The following is a 23,083-nucleotide window of genomic DNA, read 5'->3' as shown; positions in this document are numbered from 1 at the left end:
ACTGGTAATTGGTTTGTTCATCTTTTCTATTTCTTCCTCGTTCAGTGTTGAGAGATTGTACATTTCCAGGAATCTGTCCATTTCTTCTAGGCTGTCCATTTTATTGGCATATAGTTGTTCATAGTAGTCTCTTATAATCTTTTGTATTTCTGTGATGTTGGTTGTAACTTCTCGTTTTTCATTTCTGATTTTATTGATTTGGGCCCTCTCTTTTTCTTGATGAGTCTGGCTAAAGGTTTATCAATTTTGTTTATCTTTTCAAAGAATCAATTCTTAGTTTCATTGATCTTTTCTATTGTTTCTTTAGTCTCTATGTATTTCTGCTCTGATCTTTATGATTTCTGTCCTTCTACTAACTTTGGGTTTTGTTCTTCTTTTTCTAGTTCCTTTAGGTGTAAGGTTAGGATGTGTATTTGATATTTTTCTTGTTTCCTGCGGTAAGCTTGTATCCCTTTGAACTTCCCTTTTAGAACTGCTTTTGCTGCATACCATAGATTTCGGATTGTTATGTTTTCGTTTTCATTTGTCTCCAGGTATTTTTAAATTTCCTGTTTGATTTCTTCAGTGATCCATTGGTTGTTTAGTAGCATATTGTTTAGCCTCCACGTGTTAGGGTTCTTTGCAGTTTTTTCTTGTAGTTGATTTCTAGTCTCGTAGCATTGTGGTCGGAAAAGATGCTTAATATGATTTAAATTTTCTTAAATTTACCAAGGCTTGTTTTGTGTCCTAGCATGTGATCTATCCTGGAGAATGTTTCATGTGCACTTGAAAAGAATGTGTTGGAATTATACAGTATGTATATTTTTGTGACTGACTTATTTCACTTAGCATAAGGTCCTCAATGTTCATCCATGTACAATGTGCTGGAATTTCCTTTTTAGTAGGGGTGAATAATATTCCATTGTATGTATATACCACATTTTGTTTATCCATTCATCAGTGGACACTTGGGTTGCTGCCACCTTTTGGCTATTGTGAATAATTCTGCTATGCACAGGAGTATATAAATATCTCTTCAAGACACTGCTTTCAGTCCTTTTGGGTATATACCCAGAGTGGAATTGCTGGATCACATGGTAATTCTATGTTTAATTTTTTTTGAGGAACTGCCATATTGTTTTCCATAGCAGCTGTACCATTTTACACTCCCACCAATGATTGCACAAGGATCCCAATTTCTCCAAATCTTCACCAATACCTGTTATTTTGTTTTTTGAAAGAGTATCCATCCTAGTGGGTGTAAGATGATATCACATTTGATTTTGATTTGCATTTCCCTAATCATTAATGATGTTGAGCATCTTTTCATGTGCTTATTGACCATTAGTTTACCTTCTTTGGAGAAATGTCTGTTTAAGTTGTTTGTCCATCTTTAAATTGGGTTGTTTTTGTCTTTTGTTGTTGAGTTGCAGGAATTCTTGATATATTCTGTCAGTTTGCTTTATATATTTAGGGTCTGGTGTTTGCATATGTTTGTAATTATATTCTTGGTGAATTGACCCTTTTATCATTATATAATGTCCTTCTTTATCTCTTATAATAGTTTTTTAAATTTAAAGTCTATTTTGTCTGATATTAGCATAGCTACTCCTGTTCTACTGTGGTTACTATTTGCACAGAATAACTTTTTCCATCCTTTTGCTTTAAATCTATGCAGGTTCTTAGCTCTAAAGTGAGTCTCTCATAGACAGCATCTAGTTGGATTCTCTTTTTTAATTCGTTCTGCCAATCTGTGTCTTTTAATTGGGGGAATTTAATCCTTTTACATTTAATTACTGATAGGGAATTGCCATTTTATTTGCTTTCTGTATGTCTTATAGCTTTTTTGTCCCTTCCTTCCATACTGCCTTCCTTTGTGTTTAGATGAATTTTTTTAGTAGTGACATGTTTCAATTCCCTTCTCATTTCCTTTTTCTTTTTTTTTTAAATAAATAAATAAATTTATTTATTAAAAAAAATTTGGGACAATAAGGAAAGTAGATTACCAACTTAATCTAATCTTTCAGATTGCTTCTATTTTTTTTTGAATTTATTTTTTTATACAGCAGGTTCTTATTAGTTATTCATTTTATACATATTAGTGTATATATGTCAATCCCATTCTCGCAGTTCATCACACCACCACCACCCCCCCGCCACTTTCCCCCCTTGGTGTGTCCATATGTTTGTTCTCTGCATCTGTGTCTCAATTTCTGCCCTGCAAACCGGTTCATCTGTACCATTTTTCTAGGTTCCACATATATGTGTTAATATATGATATTTGTTTTTCTCTTTCTGACTTATTTCACTCTGTATGACAGTCTCTAGATCCATCCACGTCTCTACAAATTACCCAATTTCGTTCCTTTTTATGGCAGAGTAATATTCCATTGTATATATGTACCATATCTTCTTCATCCATTTATCTGTCGATGGGCATTTAAGTTGCTTCCATGTCCTGGCTATTGTAAATAGTGCTGCAGTGAACATTGGGGTGCATGTGTCTTTTTGAATTATGGTTTTTTCTGGGTATATGCCCAGTAGTGGGATTGCTGGGTCATATGGTAATTCTATTCTTAGTTTTTTGAGGAACCTCCATACTGTTCTCCATAGTGGCTGTATCAATTTACATTCCCACCAACAGTGCAAAAGGGTTCCCTTTTCTCCACACCCTCTCCAGCATTTGTTGTTTGTAGATTTTCTTATGATGTCCCTTCTAACTGGTGTGAGGTGATACCTCATTGTAGTTTTGATTTGCATTTCTCTAATAATTAGTGATGTTGAGCAGCTTTTCATGTGCTTCTTGGCCATCTGTATGTCTTCTTTAGGGAAACGTCTCTTTAGGTCTTCTGCCCATTTTTGGATTGGGTTGTTTGTTTTTTAATATTGAGCTGCATGAGCTGTTTATATATTTTGGACATTAATCCTTTGTCCGTTGATTCGTTTGCAAATATTTTCTCCCATCCTGAGGGTTGTCTTTTCATTTTGTTTGTAGTTTCCTTTGCTGTACAAAACTTTTAAGTTTCATTAGGTCCCATTTGTTTAATTTTGTTTTTATTTCCATTACTCTAGGAGGTGGAATTTAAAAGATCTTGCTGTGATTTATGTCAGAGAATGTTCTTCCTGTGTTTTCCTCTAAGAGTTTTATGGTGTCCGGTCTTACATTTAGGTTTCTAATCCATTTTGAGTTTATTTTTGTATATAGTGTCAGGGAGTGTTCTAATTTCATTCTTTTACATGTAATTGTCCAGTTTTCCCAGCACCACTTATTGAAGAGACTGTCTTTTCTCCATTGTATATCCTTGCCTCCTTTGTCATAGATTAGTTGACCATAGGTGCATGGGTTTATATCTGGGCTTTCTATCCTGTTCCATTGATCTGTATTTCTATTTTTGTGCTAGTACCATATTGTCTTGATTACTCTAGCTTTGTAGTATAGTCTGAAGTCCGGGAGCCTGATTCCTTGAGCTCCGTTTTTTTCCCTCAAGATTGCTTTGGCTACTCGTGGTCTTTTGTGTCTCCATACAAATTTTAAGATTTTTTTGTTCTAGTTCTGTAAAAAATGCCATTGGTAATTTGATAGGGATTGCATTGAATCTGTAGATTGCTTTGGGTAGTATATTTATTTTCACAGTATTGATTCTTCCAATCCAAGAACATGGTATATCTCTCCATCTGTTTGTATCATTTAAAAAAAATTTTTATTTATTTTTGGCTGCGTTGGTTCTTTGTTGCTGCACGCGGGCTTTCTCTAGTTGTGGCGAGTGGGGGCTACTCTTCGTTGCAGTGCACGGGCTTCTCGTTGCGGTGGCTTCTCTTGTTGCAGAGCATGGGCTCTAGGCGTGCGGGCTTCAGTAGTTGTGGCACATGGGCTCAGTAGTTGTGGCTCGCAGGCTCTAGAGTGCAGGCTTAGTAGTTGTGGCGCACGGGCTTAGTTGCTCTGCGGCACGTGGGATCTTCCTGGACCAGGGCTCGAACCCGTGTCCCCTGCACTGCCAGGCGGATTCTTAACCACTGTGCCACCAGGGAAGCCCCTTGTATCATCTTTAATTTCTTTCATCAGTGTCTTATAGTTTTCTGCATACAGGTCTTTTTTCTCTCTAGGTAGGTTTATTCCTAGGTATTTTATTCTTTTTGTTGCAATGGTAAATGGGAGTGTTTCCTTAATTTATCTTTCAGGTTTTTCATCATTAGTGTATAGGAATACAAGAGATTTCTGTGCATTAATTTTGTATCCTGCAGCTTTACCAAATTCATTGATTAGTTCTAGTAGTTTTCTGGTGGCATCTTTAGGATTCTCTACGTATAGTATCATGTCATCTGCAAACAGTGTCAGCTTTACTTCTTTTCCAACTTGTATTCCTTTTATTTCTTTTTCTTCTCTGATTGCCGTGGCTAGGACTTCCAAAACTATGTTGAATAATAGTGTTGAGAATGGACATCCTTGTCTTGTTCCTGATCTTAGAGGCAATGCTTTTAATTTTTCACCATTGAGAATGATGTTTGCTGTGGGTTTGTTGTATATGGTGTCTATTATGTTGAGGTAGGTTCCCTCTATGCCCACTTTCTGGAGAGTTTTTTTTATCATAAATGGGTGTTGAATTTTGTCAGAAGCTTTTTCTGCCTCTATTGAGATGATCATATGGTTTTTATTCTTCAACTTGTTAATATGGTGTATCACATTGATTGATTTGCTTATACTGAAGAATCCTTGCATCCCTGGTATAAATCCCACTTGATCATGGTGTATGATCCTTTCAATGTGTTGTTGGATTCTGTTTGCTAGTATTGTGTTGAGGATTTTTGCATCTGTATTCATCAGTGATATTGGTCTGTAATTTTCTTTTCTTGTAGTATCTTTGTCTGGTTTTGGTATCAGGGTGATGGTGGCCTCATAGAATGAGTTTGGGAATGTTCCTTCCTCTTCAATTTTTTGGAAGAGTTTGAGAAAGATGGGTGTTAGCTCTCCTGTAAATGTTTGATAGAATTCACCTGTGGAGCCATCTGGTCCTGGACTTTTGTTTGTTGGAAGATTTTTAATCACAGTTTCAATTCCATTACTTGTGATTGGTCTGTTCATATTTTCTATTTCTTCCTGGTTCAGTCTTGGAAGGTTACACCTTTCTAAGATTTTGTCCATTTCTTCCAGGTTGTCCATTTTATTGCCATAGAGTTGCTTCTAGTAGTCTCTTAGGATGCTTTGTATTTCTGTGGTGTCTGTTGTAACTTCTCCTTTTTCATTTCTAATTTTAATGATTTGAGTCCTCTCCCTCTTTTTCTTGATGAGTCTGGCTAATGGTTTATCAATTTTGTTTATCTTCTCAAAGAATCAGCTTTTAGTTTTATTGATCTTTGCAATTGTTTTCTTTGTTTCTATTTCATTTATTTCTGCTCTGATCTTTACGATTTCTTTCCTTCTACTAACTTTGGGTTTTGTTTGTTCTTCTTTCTCTAGTTCTTTTAGGTGTAAGGTTAGATTGTTTATTTGAGATGTTTGTTGTTCCTTGAGGTAGGATTGTATTGGTATAAATTTCCCTCTTAGAACTGCTTTTGCTGCATCCCATAGGTTTTGGATCATCGTGTTTTCATTGTCATTTGTCTCTAGGTATTTTTTGATTTCCTCTTTGATTTCTTCAGTGATCTCTTGGTTATTTAGTAACGTATTGTTTAGCCTCCATGTGTTTGTGTTTTTTACGTTTTTTTCCCTGTAATTTATATCTAATCTCATAGTGTTGTGGTCAGAAAAGATGCTTGATATGATTTCAATTTTCTTAAATTTACTGAGGCTTGATTTGTGACCCAAGATGTGATCTATCCTGGAGAATGTTCTGTGCGCACTTGAGAAGAAAGTGTAATCTGCTGTTTTTGGATGGAATGTCCTGTAAATATCAATTAAATCTATCTGGTCTATTGTGTCATTTAAAGCTTGTGTTTCCTTATTAACTTTCTGTTTGGATGATCTGTTCATTGGTGTAAGTGAGGTGTTAAAGTCCCCCACTATTATTGTGTTACTGTCAATTTCCTCTTTTATAGCTGTTAGCAGTTGCCTTACGTATTGAGGTGCTCCTATGTTGGGTGCATATATATTTATAATTGTTATATCTTCTTGGATTGATCCCTTGATCATTATGTAGTGTCCTTCCTTGTCTCTTGTAACATTCTTTTTTTAAAGTCTATTTTATCTGATATGAGTATTGCTATTCCAGCTTTCTTTTGATTTCCATTTGCATGGAATTCTTTTTCCATCCCCTCACTTTCAGTTTGTATGTGTCCCTAGGTCTGAAATGGGTCTCTTGTAGGCAGCATATATATGGATTTTGTTTTTGTATCCATTCAGCGAGCCTGTTTCTTTTGGTTGGAGCATTTAATGCATTCACGTTTAAGGTAATTATCGATATGTATGTTCCTATTACCAGTTTGTTAAGTGTTTTGGGTTTGTTTTTGTCGGTCCTTTTCTTCTCTTGTGTTTCCCACTTAGAGAAGTTCCTTTAGCATTTGTTGTAGAGCTGGTTTGGTGGTGCTGAATTCTCTTAGCTTTTGCTTGTCTGTAAAGCTTTTGATTTCTCCATCGAATCTGAATGAGATCCTTGCCAGGTAGAGTAATCTTGGTTGTAGGTTTTTCCCTTTCATCACTTTAAAATGTCATGCCACTCCCTTCTGGCTTGTAGAGTTTCTGCTGAGAAATCAGCTGTTAACCTTATGGGAGTTCCCTTGTATGTTATTTGTCGTTTTTCCCTTGCTGCTTTCAATAATTTTTCTTTGTCTTTAATTTTTGCCAGTTTGATTACTATGTGTCTTGGTGTGTTTCTCCTTGGGTTTTTCCTGTATGGGATTCTGCGCTTCCTGGACTTGGGTGGCTATTTCCTTTCCCATGTTAGGGAAGTTTTCCACTATAATCTCTTCAAATATTTTCTCGGGTCCTTTCTCTCTCTCTTCTCCTTCTGGGACCCCTATAATGCAAATGTTGTTGCGTTTAATGTTGTCCCAGAGGTCTCTTAGGCTGTCTTCATTTCTTTTCATTCTTTTTTCTTTATTCTGTTCCGCAGCAGTAAATTTCACCATTCTGTCTTCCAGGTCACTTATCCGTTCTTCTGCCTCAGTTACTCTGCTATTGATTCCTTCTAGTATATTTTTCATTTCACTTATTGTATTGTTCATCTCTGTTTGTTTGTTCTTTAATTCTTCTAAGTCTTTGTTAAACATTTCTTGCATCTTCTCGATCTTTTTTTTTTTTTTTTTTATAATTTTTTAAACCTTATTTTCTATGTATTTCTTTTTTTTTTTTTTTTTTTTTTTTTTTAAATTCACGTTCTTTTATTTATTTATTTATTCACCTATGACTGTGTTGAGTCCTCGCCTCCGCGCGAGGGCCCCCCCCAGCCGCGGCAAGCGGGGACCACTCCCCACCGCGGCGCGCAGGCCCCCCACCACCGCGGCCCCCCCCGCCGCGGAGCACAGGCTCCAGACGCGCAGGCCCAGCAACTGTGGCCCACGGGCCCAGCCGCTCCGCGGCATGCGGGATCCCCCCAGACCAGGGCCCGAACCCGCGCCCCCCGCACCGGCAGGCAGACCCCCAACCACTGCGCCACCAGGGAAGCCCTCTTCTCGATCTTTGACTCCATTCTTATTCCGAGGTCCTGGATCATCTTCACTATCATTATTCTGAATTCTTTTTCTGCAAGGTTGCCTATCTCCACTTCATTTAGTTGTTTTTCTGGGGTTTTATCTTGTTCCTTCATCTGGTACATAGCCCTCTGCCTTTTCGTCTTGTCTCTCTTTCTGTGAATGTGATTTTTGTTCCACAGGCTACAGGATTGTAGTTCTTCTTGCTTCTGCTGTCTGCCCTCTGGTGGATTAGGCTATCTAAGAGGCTTGTACAAGTTTCCTGATGGGAGGCGCTGATGGTGGGTAGAGCTGGCTGTTGCTCTGGTGGGCAGAGCTCAGTAAAACTTTAATACATTTGTCTGCTGATGGGTGGGGCTGGGTTCCCTCCCTGTTGGTTGTTTGGCCTGAGGCGACCCAACACTGGAGCCTACCTGGGCTCGTTGGTGGGGCTAATGGCGGGCTCTGGGAGGGCTCACGCCAAGGAGTACTTCCCAGAACTTCTGCTGCCAGTGTCCTTGTCCCCACAGTGAGCCACAGCCACCCCCCCGCCTCTGCAGGAGACCCTCCAACACTAGCTGGTAGGTCTGGTTCAGTCTCCTATGGGGTCACTGCTCCTTCCCCTGGGTCCCGACGCGCACACTGCTTTGTGTGTGCCCTCCAAGAGTGGAGTCTCTGTTTCCCCCAGTCCTGTCGAAGTCCTGTAATCAAATCCCGCTAACCTTCAAAGTCTGATTGTCTAGGAGTTCCTCCTCCTGTTGCCGGACCCCCAGGTTGGGAAGCCTGACGTGGGGCTCAGAACCTTCACTCCAGTGGGTGGACTTATGTGGTATAAATGTTCTCCAGTTTGTGAGTCACCCACCCAGCAGTTATGGGATTTGATTTTATTGTGATTGCGCCCCTCCTACCATCTCATTGTGCCTTCTCCTTTGTCTTTGGATGTGGGGTATCTTTTCTGGTGAGTTCCAGTGTCTTCCTGTCGATGATTGTTCAGCAGTTAGTTGTGATTCCTGTGCTCTCGCAAGAGGAAGTGAGAGCACATCCTTCTCCTACTCCATCTTGAACCAATCTCCTCCCTTCTCATTTTCTTTTGTGTATATTCTCCATGTATTTTGTTTGTAGTGGTTACATTTAACATCCTAAAGTTATAACAATCTATTTAAACTGATAACTATTTAACTTTGCTCACATACAAAAATTCTACTTCTTTACAGCTCCTCTACACCCACCTTTGTTATTGATGTCACAAATTACGTCATTACATGTTATGTACCCACTAATGTAGATTTAGAATTATTTTTATGCTTTTCTCTTTTAAATCCTATGAAAGAATAAAAAGTGGAGTTAAGATCCAAAGTGACAATAATACAGGTTTTTACTTGTCCATATATTTACCTTTACCAGAGAACCTTATTTTTCATAGGACTTTGAGTTACTGTCTAGCATCCTTTCATTTCAACTTGAAGGAGTCCCTTTAGCATTTCTTGCAGGGCAGGTCTAGTGGTGATAACTCCTTTAGCTTTTATCTGGGAATGTATTAATTTCTTCCTCACTTTTGAAGGACACTTTGTTGTATATAGAATTTTTGGTTGACAGTTTTTTTCATTCAGCACTTTTTCATTCCCCCCCCCCCAGCTTTATTGAGGTATAATCAACTGTATATATGTAAGGTATATTTTGATATACCTACACACTGTGAAAGGGTAACCATAGACAAGCTAATTATCACATCTATTACCTCACATAGTTACCAATTTTTTTTTGGTGTGTGATTAAAATACTTAAGATCTACTCTCTTAGCAAATTTCAATACAATACAGTACAGTATTGTTAGCTGTTTTCACCATACTGTACATTAGGTCCCCAGAGGTTATTCATGTTATAACTGGAAGTTTGTTCCCTTTGACCAATATCTCGCCATTCCTTCCCCTACCCCTGCCCCTGATAGTCACCACTCTACTCTCTGTTTCTGCGAGTTTGGCCTTTTTAGAGTCCACATATAAGTGAGATCATGTACAGTATTTGTCTTTTTCTGTTTGACTTATTTCATTAGTATAATGCTCTTGGGTTTTATCCATGTTGTCACAGATGGCAGGATTTCCTTCTTTTATAAGAGTGAATAATATTCTTGCATGTGTGTGTATCACATTTTCTTTATCCATTCATCTGTTGATGGACACTTAGGTTGTTTCTGTATCTTGGTTATTGTAAATAATGCTGCAATGAACATGGAAGTGAAGATATCTCTTTGAGATACTGATTTCATTTCCTCTGGATATGTACCCAGAAGTGGGATGGCCAGACCATATGGTAGTTCTATTTTTAATTTTTTGAGGAACCTCCATACTATTTTCCATAAAGGCTGTACTAATTTACATTTCCACCAACAGTACACAGTGGTTCCCTTTTCTCCAGATCCTCATCAACACTTGTTATCTCTTGTCTTTTTGATAAGAGCTATCCTAACAGGTGTGAGTTAATATCCCATTGTGGTTTTCATTTGCATTTCCCTGATGATTAGTGATGTTGAGCAGCTTTTCATATACCCATTGGCCATTTGTACAGGTATACCTTAAAGGTATTGCAGGTTCAGTTGCAGACCACTGCAAAGTAAGTAAAGCGAGTCACGTGAATGTTTTGGTCTCCCAGTGCATATAAAAGTTATGTTTACACTATACTGTAGTCTATTAAGTGTACAATAGCATTATGTACACTTAAAAACAATGTACATACCTTAAAAATACTTATTGCTAAAAATGCTAACCATTATCTCAACCTTCAGTGAGCTGTAGTAGTAAAGTCAAAGATTGCTGATCACAGATCACTGTAACAAATACAATAATAATGAAAAAGTTTGAAGTACTTTGAGAATTACCAAAATGTGACATACAGACATGAAATGAGAAAATGCTGTTGGAAAAATGGTACCCATAGATTTGCTTGACATAGGGTTGCCACAGATATTCAATTTGTAAAAAATGCAGTATCTGTGAAGTGCAACAAAGCAAAGCACAGTAAAACAAAGTATGCCTGTATGTCTTCTTTGGAAAAAATGTCTATTCATATCCTTTGCCCATTTTTAGATGGGTTATTTGTTTTTGGTTTTGCTATTGAGTTGTATGATTTGCATATTAACCCCTTATCAGATATATGGTTTGGAAATATTTTCTATTCTGTAGGTTGCCTCTTCATTTTTTTGATTGTTTCCTTTGCTGTGCAGAAGCTTTTTAGTTTGATTGAGTTCCACTTGTTTATTTTTGCTTTTGTTTCCTGTGCTTTTGGTATATCTAAAAAGTCATTGCCAAGACCCATGTCAAGGAGCTTTTCCTCTGTTTTCTTCTTGGAGTTTTATGGTTTCAGGACTTACATTTAAGGCTTTAATCCATTTTGAGTTAATTTTTGTGTGTGGTGCCAGATGAGGTGAGGGTCCAATTTCATTCTTTTGCATGTGGATATTGAGTTTTTCCAGTAACGTTTATTGGAGACACTGTCTTTCCCCCCACTGTATATTCTTGGCTCTTTTGTCATAGATTAGTTGACCATATATGTGTGGGTTTATTTCTGGGCTTTCTGTTGTGTTCCATTGATCTGTGTGTCTGTGTTTTGTTGTTGTTGTTGTTTTTTGGCTGTGTTGCACAGCTTGTGGGATCTCGGTTCCCTGACCAGGGATTGAACCAGGGCTGTGGCAGTGAAAGCCCATAATTCTAACCACTAGGCCACCAGGAACTCCCCTGTGTATCTGTTTCTATGCCAATACCATACTGTTTGGATTACTATAGCTTTGGAGTATAGTTTGAAAACAGGAAATGTGATGTGCCTCCAGATTTGTTCTTCTCTCTCAAAATTGCTTTGGCTATTTGGAGGTCTTTTGTGGTTCCATACAAATTTGAGGATCGTTTGTTCTATTTCCATGAAAAATGCCATTGGAATTTTGATCGGAATTGTACCTGTAGATTGCTTTGGGTAGTATGGACATTTTAACAATATTAATTCTTCAAGTCCGTGAGCACGGAATATCTTTCCATTTATTTGTGTCTTCAGTTTCTTTCATCAGTGTCTTATAGTTTTCAGTATGCATGTCTCTCACCTCCTTGGTTAAATTTATTTATTTTAAAAATTTTATTTATTTTTGGCTGCGTTGGGTCTTCGTTGCTGCGCATGGGCTTTCTCTAGTTGTGGCGAGCGTGGGCTACTCTTTGTTGCTGTGCGCGGGCTTCTCATTGTGGTGGATTCTCTTGTTGCGGAGCATGGGCTTTAGGCACGTGGGCTTCAGTAGTTGCAGCATGCAGGCTCAGTAGTTGTGGCTCACGGGCTTAGTTGCTCTGTGGCATGTGGGATCTTCCCGGACCAGGGATCAAACCTGTGTCCCCTGCATTGCCAGGTGTATTCTTAACCATTGTACCACCAGGGAAGTCCTCCTTGGTTAAATTTATTGCGAAGTATTAGGCTGGCCAAAAAGTTCGTTCAGGGTTTTCCGTAACACCTTATGGAACGAACTTTTTGGCCAACCCATTATTTTATTCTTTTTCATGAAATTCTAAACAGAATTATTTTCTTAATTCTCTTTCTCATAGTTCATTATTGGTGTATAGAAATGCAACATATTTTTGTATACTAATTTTATATCCTGCAACTTTACTGAATTTATTAGTTCTAACACTTTCTGGTGGACTCTTTAGGGTATTCTCTATATAATAACATGTCATCTGCAAATAGTGACAGTTGTACTTCTTCCTTTCCAATTTAGATGACTTTTATTTCTTTTTCTTGCCTAATTTCTCTGGCTAGGACTTCCAATGCTATGTTGAATAAGTGGTAAGAGTGGGCATCCTTATCTTGTTCCTCATCTTAAAGGAAAAGCTTTCAGCTTTTCTTTCTTCTGGAGTCAATTTTTGGTAGTTTGTGTCTGTCTAGGAATTTGTGTATTTTATCTAAGTTAACTAATTTATTGGCATGCAGTTGTTCAATGTATTCCTGTGTAATTTTCTTTTTAAGGTTATCTTTTTTTTTTTTTTTGGCCACACCGTATGGCATGCAGGATCCTTGTTCCCTGACCAGGGTTTGAACCTGCGCCCCCTAGAGTGGAAGCACAGAGTCTTAACCACTGGACTGCCAGGGAAGTCTTTTTTTTTTTTTTCAAATAGGAACTATTTCCAACTCACAGAAAAGAATAGGGAGAATAAAGAATCAACTGCCAGTAAACAAGTGTTAATATTTTGCTAGATGGCTATAGAATTACTAAAGAAATAAAATATAGAAAAAATAAATAAAACATTCAATATTAACTGAAGCCTACTTTACATTCTCTGCAATCTAATTCCTTTTCTTTCCACAAGTATCTTGAATCTTGGTATTGACATGAGTCCTTACCACCCATATTTTTATATTTTATATAAAAAAGTGAACAGCATTGTTGATTTAAAATGTTACTTGAATTATGTAGGCTTCATTCTGCACTTTTCTTTCCCTCAGCATTTTATTTTGAGATTGATTTACATTGGCACATTAGATTTAGTTCATTTGTGTAAATTGCTATGTTTAAATATTCGCAAAATGAAAGGCATACAGGTCGTTTTCAGTGTTTGCTTTGTAAACTATGCTTTTGTGTTAATTCTTGCACGTGATTGCCTGTGGGCATGTTTCTCAAGGATGAGTATCAAAAAAGTTGAGTTGCAGAGTTTGTATCTCCAACTTTACTAGATATTGTAAAATTGCTCTATGACTGCTGGGTTTTTGGGTGTGCTCAAGTGGCTCCAGGTACCCAGCCCAGGTAGGCAGTTTTGTGAGTCATTGTGTGTGGCCCCACCTGTGGGTTTCACTTAACATGCCCCAGTCTTGTAACCCAGGTTCTGGTTGGAGTTAACCTAGTACAAGCCGTACTGTGGATGCTGTTAGCCATCCATGTGAGTAGCTACTTTGTAAAATGTGTGAGATTGAGGAGACTTGAGCGACGCCCAGTTGGGGTGAACCTCATGATTGACATGAACTAAGTCTGCTATGATCAATTGGTTTTGTCATGTATCTGAACAAAGACGTTGGAGTGAATGTACCGAGTCTACAGAAATGATCTGGGTTCTGGGATGTCAGAAGCTTGGTCTCAAATCCACACTCTGCTTTCTTTGTAATTTCGGGCAAGACATTTCCGTTCTCTGTCCTTAGTTGCCACATCTATTAAATGGGGATAGGAAGAGTTCCTTGCTCGTAGACTTATTAAACGAGGGTTTTATTCATAAAGTGTTTGGCACAGGGCCTGGCATTTAGCAGCATTTACTACATTTGCTGCTGTTTCTATTAACCTGTCTCCACTTGCATTCCTGCGCCTTGGCGCTGTGTACCAGGGACGTGGGGAGAAGGGTGAGTACGCACTTTGGTTACCACCCACAGGGCCATGTCAGCAGCTTCCTCCTGGAATGATCTGTCACACGGTCATATCCACGAGGGGCAGTCAGACAGTTGATTAGTGGCCTCGTTTTTTGTCTAAGTATACATTGTGGGTTTAGTTTTAATAACTTGTCATAAAAATTAGCAGAAGAGATAGCCAGGATGTCCAAATAGGGTTTCTTTCTGAAAGTTAATATCCATCAGAAAGGGAAGCTAAGCTATTTGAGGGGCAAAGGAATGGTCATTGGGTGACTTGGGAAATCTTCAAGAGGGTTATGTGGCACATAAAATTGTTGGTGACATGTAGTTTACATCTGTCCTGAAGCTGGTCTTTGCTAGGTATCATTCATTTCCAGCCATCACGAAGTGTGTGGGTGTGTCTGTGTTTACAAGTGCTTTTGTAGTCCTGTCGATTCTAGAGCAAGTGTGCTGCAGAGGATTACAAAGGTGCTAAATGATGACTGTGTCCACTATCTAAAAGGCTTTCGAAGGCCTGTATTACCCAAAGAAAACAGAATCATCTCCAGAAGAGTCTTAAGCCCTTTGAGGTCTGGGATCCTTAAATGCTCCGCTGTCAACCCTTCCAGACTTTGTTTCCCAGCACTTCTTGGCCAGATTCTGTCCTTCAGCCCAACTCCGGCATCTAGCCCTCAGCCTGGCACAGAGCAGGGCCTCAGCCAAAATCTCTTCTTTACTCTGACCTCACTCAAGTGGTTTTCTCTGTTTGGAATGTCCTTTACACGTCCTAACACATCTCTTCCAGCACCTTCCCTAAAGCTCCCAGTTCTGTCCCTTGCTCATTCCTGGGACTGCCTGGGGCACTTTCTGTTCCCTCGGACATGATTTTCTCTCCCTGAGGGAAGGATCTTGGCTGGTAACATGTGATGTTACAAATGTCTTAGTCCGTTGGAAGCATCATCTACTTACTGGTCTGTTGAGGCTGCTCCCTTGGTCCCTAAAGGTAGCGGATAATGCACATTTTGTTGTAGTTAGGTAACCAGTGATCTTTCTTTTCTCCCTCTCTGAGGGTGATACGATACCCACTTTCATAGTCAGATATTGATATGAAAGTTTTGGCTGTTAGTCAGGTTTACCCATTACCATTTTATGTCATCAAAACTCTATTTTAACCATGGGCTTCTGGGTTGAAAATCAAATGCCATCTTACTAAAATAAACTGAATTCTAAAGACCATTTCTTTTGGTCTATAAAAGCACCTCATATAAATAGTTGCTTCTGAAATGTGGCTGAACTGAAGGATTACCCGGGTCTTTTGGGAATCTTGTTGGTGGCTCATTTATTACTGTCGAAGCGTGAGCCAGTTTTCCCCAGGCATCTGTGTACACACCCACCCCCGGGGGACCACGGCCTTCGCCACGTCTCTCATTCGGGGTTTCCTTATGATTGTGGGAGAATGCACACGGTTTTGGTGTCAAATCTCGTCATGGTGAAGTTCAGCTGGTTACCTGTTTCTATTTTGTATCCCACGATCCTGGACCTGGGGAAGGGGATGTGTGCACTGGATGTGTGATTCACAAAACCTGCCTCAGCACGCCCGCTTGTTGTGTCTGGTGACTGCTGTAAGGCTTGCTCTGAAGGCAGTGTCTCCTCCCTGCCCGCCCCCCTCAGCTCTCCTGACCCATAGCATGTGGTCTTTCCTCTGCATAGCAAGAATCATAGTACATCAAAATGTTTTTATTTGAGACACAAAAATGCAAAATTGCTGAGATATCAAACATTTCCCGATCAGCTACAATACGGCCACTATGTACAAAAGATCTGATGATAAATGTGCACACATATAAAAATACAGTATGCATTACCTATGTACAGTACATGTGCAAAATGTATGGCATTCAAACATGATATGGAATTGATTTCAGGGGTGCAAACAGCAAATACAAAGGCATCATGGTTTTTCTTTTAAAAAACAACATAAAGGCAATACATGAATGGACCCCCGATTGCCATAATTTTTTGTTTATTAAACTAGTGCTTTGATAAGCAGGGCTCTGCAGATTGGTATCTTTCTCCTTTTTTCATAAAGTGAGATGCTAAGACATAATGTGACAATGAAAATAAGAAGAGAAACACCTATCACATCGCATTTCTATTGCAAGCAAGAGAAGAAAACTAATTTGTAGAAAGGAAAAACTCTATTACTGCTAAATTCGTATTATTCTTAACCCAACAAAACAAATCTATACTATTTTACATGAAAACAACAGAGAAATATCTACATCTTTGTGAAAATTATAACCTTAAATGGATAATACCTTTTTGGGACTGATTTTTGAGATCTCATTAGTCTCAAATTTTAAATAAAAAGTGCCTCCTTTTGGCAAATACTTGGCAATGCCTTTGGTTCCACTGAAGCAAGTTTGCATTACTATTAGTTATTCGAGGTGAAGTGCTTTTGGTAGCAACTAAACCCTTTCCTAAATGCTTCCTCCTCCTCCTCCTAAATCAGCAAGTTTCCTTACAGCATAATGTGGAGAGGTAATCGTTATGAGTCTCGGTGATTCTATGAACTTGGTTAAAGCTTTGTCTTAGTAGTTGGCACAAAGCTCTGTTGAACACGACAGCTATGTTGAGATCGCCAATGACATGTTTTATTTGATTCCAGACAGCACCTTGCAGATCCGAGATTGCCATCCTCTTGTCACAGAATCGTGACATTTTCCAATGATTCACAGAGCAACGTGTTTGCATGGAGGGGAAGAGCTCTTTTGTAAACATGTGCAGCTTTTTGAATTACAGGCCTCAAATCAGAGATTTCAGGTAGAAACCCTTTGCAATGATGCATTTCCTCAAATACTGCAAGAAAGGGTGAATGGGGACAAACACAGACCTGCTTATTGCCATGCAGTCACTTCACAAGTAAAAACGTAGCTCAGAAACATCACTGAATGAGCAAGTTATCAAAGGTTTGAACCAGGAAGAAGAATGACTACGTATTAATTGTTATTTTCCAGTTTTGACTGAAACCACTTAAAAGATGCGCTGAAATGCAGTTAGGATGCTCTCCAAATACACATTTCTGCACTTGTGAGCTGTGTTCCTTGATAACCCTGACCTTCCAGTTAGTGTTCTTTGAGAGTGTGGGCTAATTTTGTGGCCTCCAGGCAGGGGACACTTTGCCTGGTGTCCTGCTCCGGTGCCAGTGGTTGGGACTGATGTGCTGGTGACGGATGGCGACAGGCAGAGGGCTACTTGCGAACCTGCTGTGGAGCCCCGGGTGGCTCTGCTGCTGGACACTGACAGCTAGTCTCTTGGAAGTTCTTGGAACAGCCCCTGGCTGCCACCCTCCACCTGGCTCATGGCAGGAGCCACCAGACGGGCCCCAGAAACAGCGTGAGGGTGTGGCGCAAACCCGGCCAAAGGCTGTTTGCGGACAGTAAAGGGACGGTCCCGGCACTGCTGTGGCTGGTTTCAGCTTGGGAATTCCGAAAGGACTCTGGAGAAAGCTGTGTGGCCTGGAATGATCTGGGGTAGAGGAAGCCTGAGTCAGCTTTGGTGACAAAACACTCCTGATCCATCATCACTCGGGTCCCCCGGCTGCACAGCTTGTGACGGCACCCTCTACAGGCGGCAGCTTAGGGGGCAACACCGCACTGCCTCTGCCACGATTCTGAAACGGCACTGCCATGGGTCACACAACCGTGCAGTTTGTAAAAAGCAAATTTTAAGTAAGATCTATTTCGTGCCATAAAAATATTCATGTAAAACGAACACAAATAGTGTCTGAGCAAGAAGTTCCATGAATTCAGACTACATCTATGTACAAATATGTGGCAGATACTATACAGTAGATTGCACATTTCAGGAAGAACACTAGAACGTGAAGCACTCACACTGTCCTAAGAGGTTTCCTAGTACATGCTTTGCTGAAATGTACAAGATGACCACATATGCCTGAAGCTTCGGTGTAACTTTCTATTCATCCCACCCTTAATGACAAGACCTGATACCTTTATAGACTAGCAGGGTAAGCTTGATACTACTGGGTTTCAGGAATATTTAGGAAATAAGACTGGATATGAGAGAATGTTTCTAGGAGTTGGTTTTCTGCTTGGCAGTATGCTATTCTACAGGATGGTGTACAACAGCACCACTTCTAAACCACACACATGAACACTTGAAAATCCAACCAGCGCTTCTGCCCTCTGTTTAAAGGGCTGTGAAGCTCACCTCAAACCCAAAACCGTCCTCTCTGGTAAACACACGCCTTTCCCATTGCGCTTACCGTCACGCTCACTGAGTTAGGGCAGAGGGGCTGTGATCACAGAATGTCACCTTGGTCACGTCACACGCTGCGCACGGTCTGTGTCCTCACGCTAACCCGGGACATTAGCTGAGACCCTGGTGAGCAGCAGTGGTGTCACAGAGGCCCAGCTGGCTGCTCAAGCCAGGACGGGAGGGCCGGGTGGAATGCTGCGAGTGGTTGGCTGGTAGGGTCAGTACTAGAGGCCCCTGGCCTGCCTTTAAAGGAAATGCTGGTACGTGAAGGTGTGAACACACATGTGAAGTGGGCACTTCAGCAATTTGTAGTCGAGAGAGCAGGCTCATGAGATGGCATTCTTTGCAATGCAGGGTGTATTTTTGGAGAGCAACCTTCCTGTGGCATGTTTCAAATCTATTTTAAAAAAGCAATAAGGGGAGCTGAGGGCTAGAGAACAATCTATGTACACAACTCGGGATGATGGAAACAGAAAGTTACTCAACAAGAGCCAGCACCACTAGCTGTTCAGTTGCCTCCTGCTGACTCACTGATATTTGGTGCTAATTTAATAAGCCATTTAAATCTGAATGAAGATGATGCTTAGAGTCTAAGTGTGGACCATATAAGCCCCAGACAAAAACCCAGACTTCCCCTAAGAAAAGTACCTTCCCGGGTCAATAGCCCTGCCCCTGGCCACAGGCCCTCTGAAAGGAACTGACTCGAGATGCACGTCATGCCCAGGACGTTAACTGTCCCATTGGGCTTGGTCAGATGGCGGCGCTCTGGTTAACGGTTCCTGGCTCCTACATGTTGGATTACCAATTGCTAAACACTCGAAGTACCTACTGCAGACCACGCTGTGCGTGACTGCCTCTGCTTGAATCATCCAGAAGCACTTTCCAGTTGGGAGGGCTTTCAACTGAGGGCTCGAGGGCTGTGGGCAACTGAATACTGGGAAAATGGACTTTTCTTACATGTAGTAAAATTTACAAACTGAAATAAAAATATACAGTAAGATCAGTTCTTAGGCAAAACACAAACCCAGAAATGATTCACAGACTCTTTCCAAGTAGTGGGTCAGGTTCCCACAGTGACTTGCAAGAGGCAATTTTCACCACTTAACAACCCAGAGAAAAAACCTGACCACACGTAGGGTTTACACAGGTGAGGGGGAGAGCACAGTGATGTTATTTAATAAAAACCTCCGCACTTTGGGGTAGATTTCAGGTGGGGTTTTTTCAGGTATTTATATTTTATCATATACTTACTTAAATGACTAGCTTGATTGAAATAATCTTGGAAATCCTGTGATAGTTGGCATTGTAGAAAATTATGAAACTACTCAACAAATACAACTTTTTTCTATATAAAAAACTACTAATAAAACCTCCAGTTTTTCAATCTTCAGCTTGATGATATAGTGAGAGCTCAGGTATGACATCCAGTTACAAGCCTGTAAAACAGTAACCAGGGATAAGCGACAGAGAAGAGGACGGCCAGGGCTGGGTCCACTGGCCAACCTGGCGACACTGTCTCACCTGTAACCGTTGTAGGAATGTCCTAGGTTGATGACAGACTTCTCCCTTGCCTTCTCTTTGCAACTTACCAGCTCAGAAAAGTATTTTATGCTAAAGCCTTTTCTTGGTTCTTTGAGATGGGTCTGGTTACCTGAAAGTTAGTCAGCAATTCTTTAAATACGGAAATACATGTGGCTCAAGTACTCCAGAAATATTCGAGTTATTACAAGAAGTAGGACCACTGGGTACCTAATGCCTTACTCCAGTGTAGGCTGTACACATCACAATGTCAGAGCACACATACAGATGTCTAAGATACACATTAAAATCAACCTAATCAACCCAGAGGGCTGCGAGTAGAATTTTCAGTGTTATCAGTACACCTGACTTCTTACAGTGGATTGTTTATGACAGTATTTTGTAGACACTGTCTGGTTATGGTGGAAGATCTTCCATTTCAATTTAAATTTGGAGATCTAAAGTAAGATTCCCCAAAATCACAAAATAAACTATAACACACAAAAAAATTACGTTGGTTTCTGAATGGAACCAACAAGTCTTCAGCGGGAAGCTGTCACTGAACTGGCTGGTGCTGACCACTGCCCTTGACCCCCTGCTGCCTCTTGGGCTGGGCTCAGGCCATTTCTAGGAAATACCCTGTGCAGTGGTCTCTCACCTCCCTTCTTTTTGAGTGGAGCCATTTGCCTTTTATTTAGGGTCTCAAAGTGACCACAGAGGTTTAAAGGTAGCTGATGACCAGAGGCCCTGGTATCACCGCCCTGCACACATTACTCTGCTTCATGTTTTTATCTAAAGGTACCTTTCATTCTTTACTGAAGTCTGGAGAAATACATAAGTCTTCTTGGAGTAGTGTTTTTTCAGAAGGCTCTGTGCTATATTAAATCGTAGACATTCACTGCTGGATGCAATGAAATGTTTTCAAACTTGGTTTCCAGCCTCTGACCATCCCTCCATTCTTTCTGTGACAACATATTATAATTGCAATGATGCAACTATGGATCTGTCTCTAAAAACTGACCTTCTCCAATCATCTTCATCTTCTTGACCCTCATGGAATCTGGGATGAGAAATCTGTGCCGTTAGTCCCATGGCAGTGGCAGGTCCTGTGGGTCTAGGAAGTCGGCAGAGAACATGCTCGGAGCAGTGGCGCTGAGAGGAGTGAGTCCCGAGGACGTTCCGGGCATGGTAATGTCTAACCACTCCATGTTGTCCAGGTTCGAGTCAGAAAGGTCAAGGGACAGGCAGGGAGTACTCGCTGCAAACTGGGCCTCGGAAGTTTCCATGGGTGAGTGTGAGTGGTCCAGCACGCCTGAGTGACTCAGCAGGTCGTTCTGGAGATCCTCTATCAGGGAGAAGGGCTCCCTGTCCTCGCTGCTGCTTTGCAGTGGAGCAATTTCACTGGCTGAAGGCAAAGTTCCATCCAAGAAAGCTTCTAGTTGGTTCTCTAAGCTGGCGGATAAACTGCTCATAGGTTCTAAGGATATGGGTGGTGCCATTTGGACTTGGGGTGGTGGCCGGGACACCACTGTGCTGACTGGCATGGTGGTGATGCTGGCTGTCACTGGTCTCATTTTGGAAATAGGAGAAGGTTCTTCTTTTATAGGGAGGGAAATCTCTGCAAAATAATTGAAGTAATTAATAATGATTTAGTACTATTTAAACGTTTTTTATTAATTACCAGGGCAATTATTTTGTATTTTTGTGATGACTTATACACAGTCCACCTTAAGAGTTAGGAAGAGGATGCTGTTGGTCAGGTACAGTCCTGGGTAACCTTTAGGATGATGGATATTTTAGTTAAATAGATAAAACATTTAAGCTGATAACATTCTGATATGCTTTCAATTCTTTTTAGTAAGAGTAAGCATTAAAAGCAGTCTCTACCGCCAGGTGGGAATCGATGGTTTTAGATTATTTGATCCTTGGGTTCTTATTCTCAGTCATTCCAGGCTGAAGACAGGTTCCTGTCTTACCCTCTACCTTGAATCTGCTGTTACAGTGGCACACCACCCTTACAGTGAATGTCAAAGTGGATACCCTGAGTTTGTGCAGGCATGAAGTACATCCTTAATATTATGAAAGCTCTAATTATATTCTTTTTTTATCATTATAATTGAACTGTGTGCTGAATTTAGCCATTTACATTCTATATAAAGTCCTTAAAAGATACCATGTTCTCTTATGTCATTTCTGAGTTAAAGCTAACACATCTTTTCCAAGATGAGGTGGATTACCTTATTTTTCTTTTCTTTGTCTCATTTTCTGAGTTCATATAAAATCTTGAGGATTTGGTAAATGTCTTAATAAGCATTAATTACGTGTTATTCCTTGCCAGATCAAGTAGCAAATTAATGGACCATCTGCTATAGATACCAGTGTTCACTGAGCTACATATATTTGAATAAAGTATCTTTTTCACTTTCTTATGAGTATCTGACTGGTTTCATTTATATGCAGATACACTAGGAAACATGTATTTAATAATCGCTCTCACAATTCAGTGACTAGGATACATAAATAGGTGAGAGAAAGAACCTGCAATCTGATTGCTGTACGTGAACTGCAGGCTGTGCACTGCCTGTGTTTTAGGACAGTTACGCTGCTCTTCGTTTTCTGTTGTCATCTCTAGAATTGTTTTGAGAATTGTTTTGAAAGCTGAAAGTGCAGTCTAAATAATTAGTTTTACAATCAACTATTTAAATTTCTGTTCTCATTATTACTGGTATTAGTATACAATAAGATAAAATAATATACTCATTGGATACTTTGCCATAAAAAATCATCCCTTTTAGAAAATAACTCAATTGTTATTTTGTTACTATGACTTTGTCATATTTTAATTTCCAAGTTTAGGCTGTAAACATTATTCTTTTTAATCATTTCAAAAAGTATTTTCACCAGATTTGGCAAAAAGCATTTTATTATTTTTTTAACCTTAAATTCAGGCCATGGTATATCTATTTCTTTAATTTCCATAGTTTAGATATACATCATGAGTTTAAATTATTTGCAAGGCCAACATAGTTCTTAGCGAGAAAATGCTCTTTGCACATGTAGATCTATAGTCAAATATGAAGAATTTTCTATGTTTGTCAAACATTACGACAAAATCATTAACCTCAAATCAAATAGAACCTGCTATGAATGGAGAAATTTTGATCACTTTAAAAACCTGAATAAAACTCTTTCACCAAGGTAATTTGAGAATACTTTAAAAATATTCCAAAATAGCATTTGAAGTTTTGAAATACTGATTTTACACTTATTTTTGAAGATATGTAAGCTGAGGCAGAGAGATCCTTGATTTTTCTTTTGTGGTTAATGTCCCTTATCCCTTTTTAAGATGACAAATTGTATAAAT

The 23,083-nt window shown here is 39.7% G+C and overlaps 1 protein-coding gene and 1 long non-coding RNA gene across 18 annotated transcripts in view; one reads left to right on the top strand and one right to left on the bottom strand.

Moving 5' to 3' along the window:
• LOC309645105 overlaps positions 1-23,083 on the top strand; it is a 48,798-nt gene that overhangs the window by 18,337 nt on the left and 7,378 nt on the right. The gene's annotated exons all lie outside the window — the stretch shown is intronic.
• The window catches only part of MRTFB (myocardin related transcription factor B), a 258,022-nt gene continuing 250,581 nt past the window's right edge, over positions 15,643-23,083 (bottom strand). For 13 of the 16 annotated variants that reach the window (XM_082429618.1, XM_082429615.1, XM_082429623.1 and 10 more), the window contains one exon: positions 17,508-21,337. In XM_082429618.1, the coding sequence (XP_082285744.1) occupies positions 20,802-21,337 (536 nt within the window). In that variant the 3' untranslated portion in view covers positions 17,508-20,801. Of the gene's footprint in view, positions 16,780-17,507; positions 21,338-23,083 lie in introns of those variants that run through there. The other 3 variants (XR_014254723.1, XR_014254724.1, XR_014254725.1) reach the window with 3 other exon arrangements.

Source organism: Balaenoptera physalus (genome assembly GCF_965194825.1).
Source record: "Balaenoptera physalus genome assembly, chromosome: 16".
NCBI classification, from domain to species: Eukaryota; Metazoa; Chordata; class Mammalia; order Artiodactyla; family Balaenopteridae; genus Balaenoptera; species Balaenoptera physalus.
The sequence above is the reverse complement of the archived record's forward strand: the minus strand, read 5'-3'. Positions and strand labels throughout refer to the sequence as shown.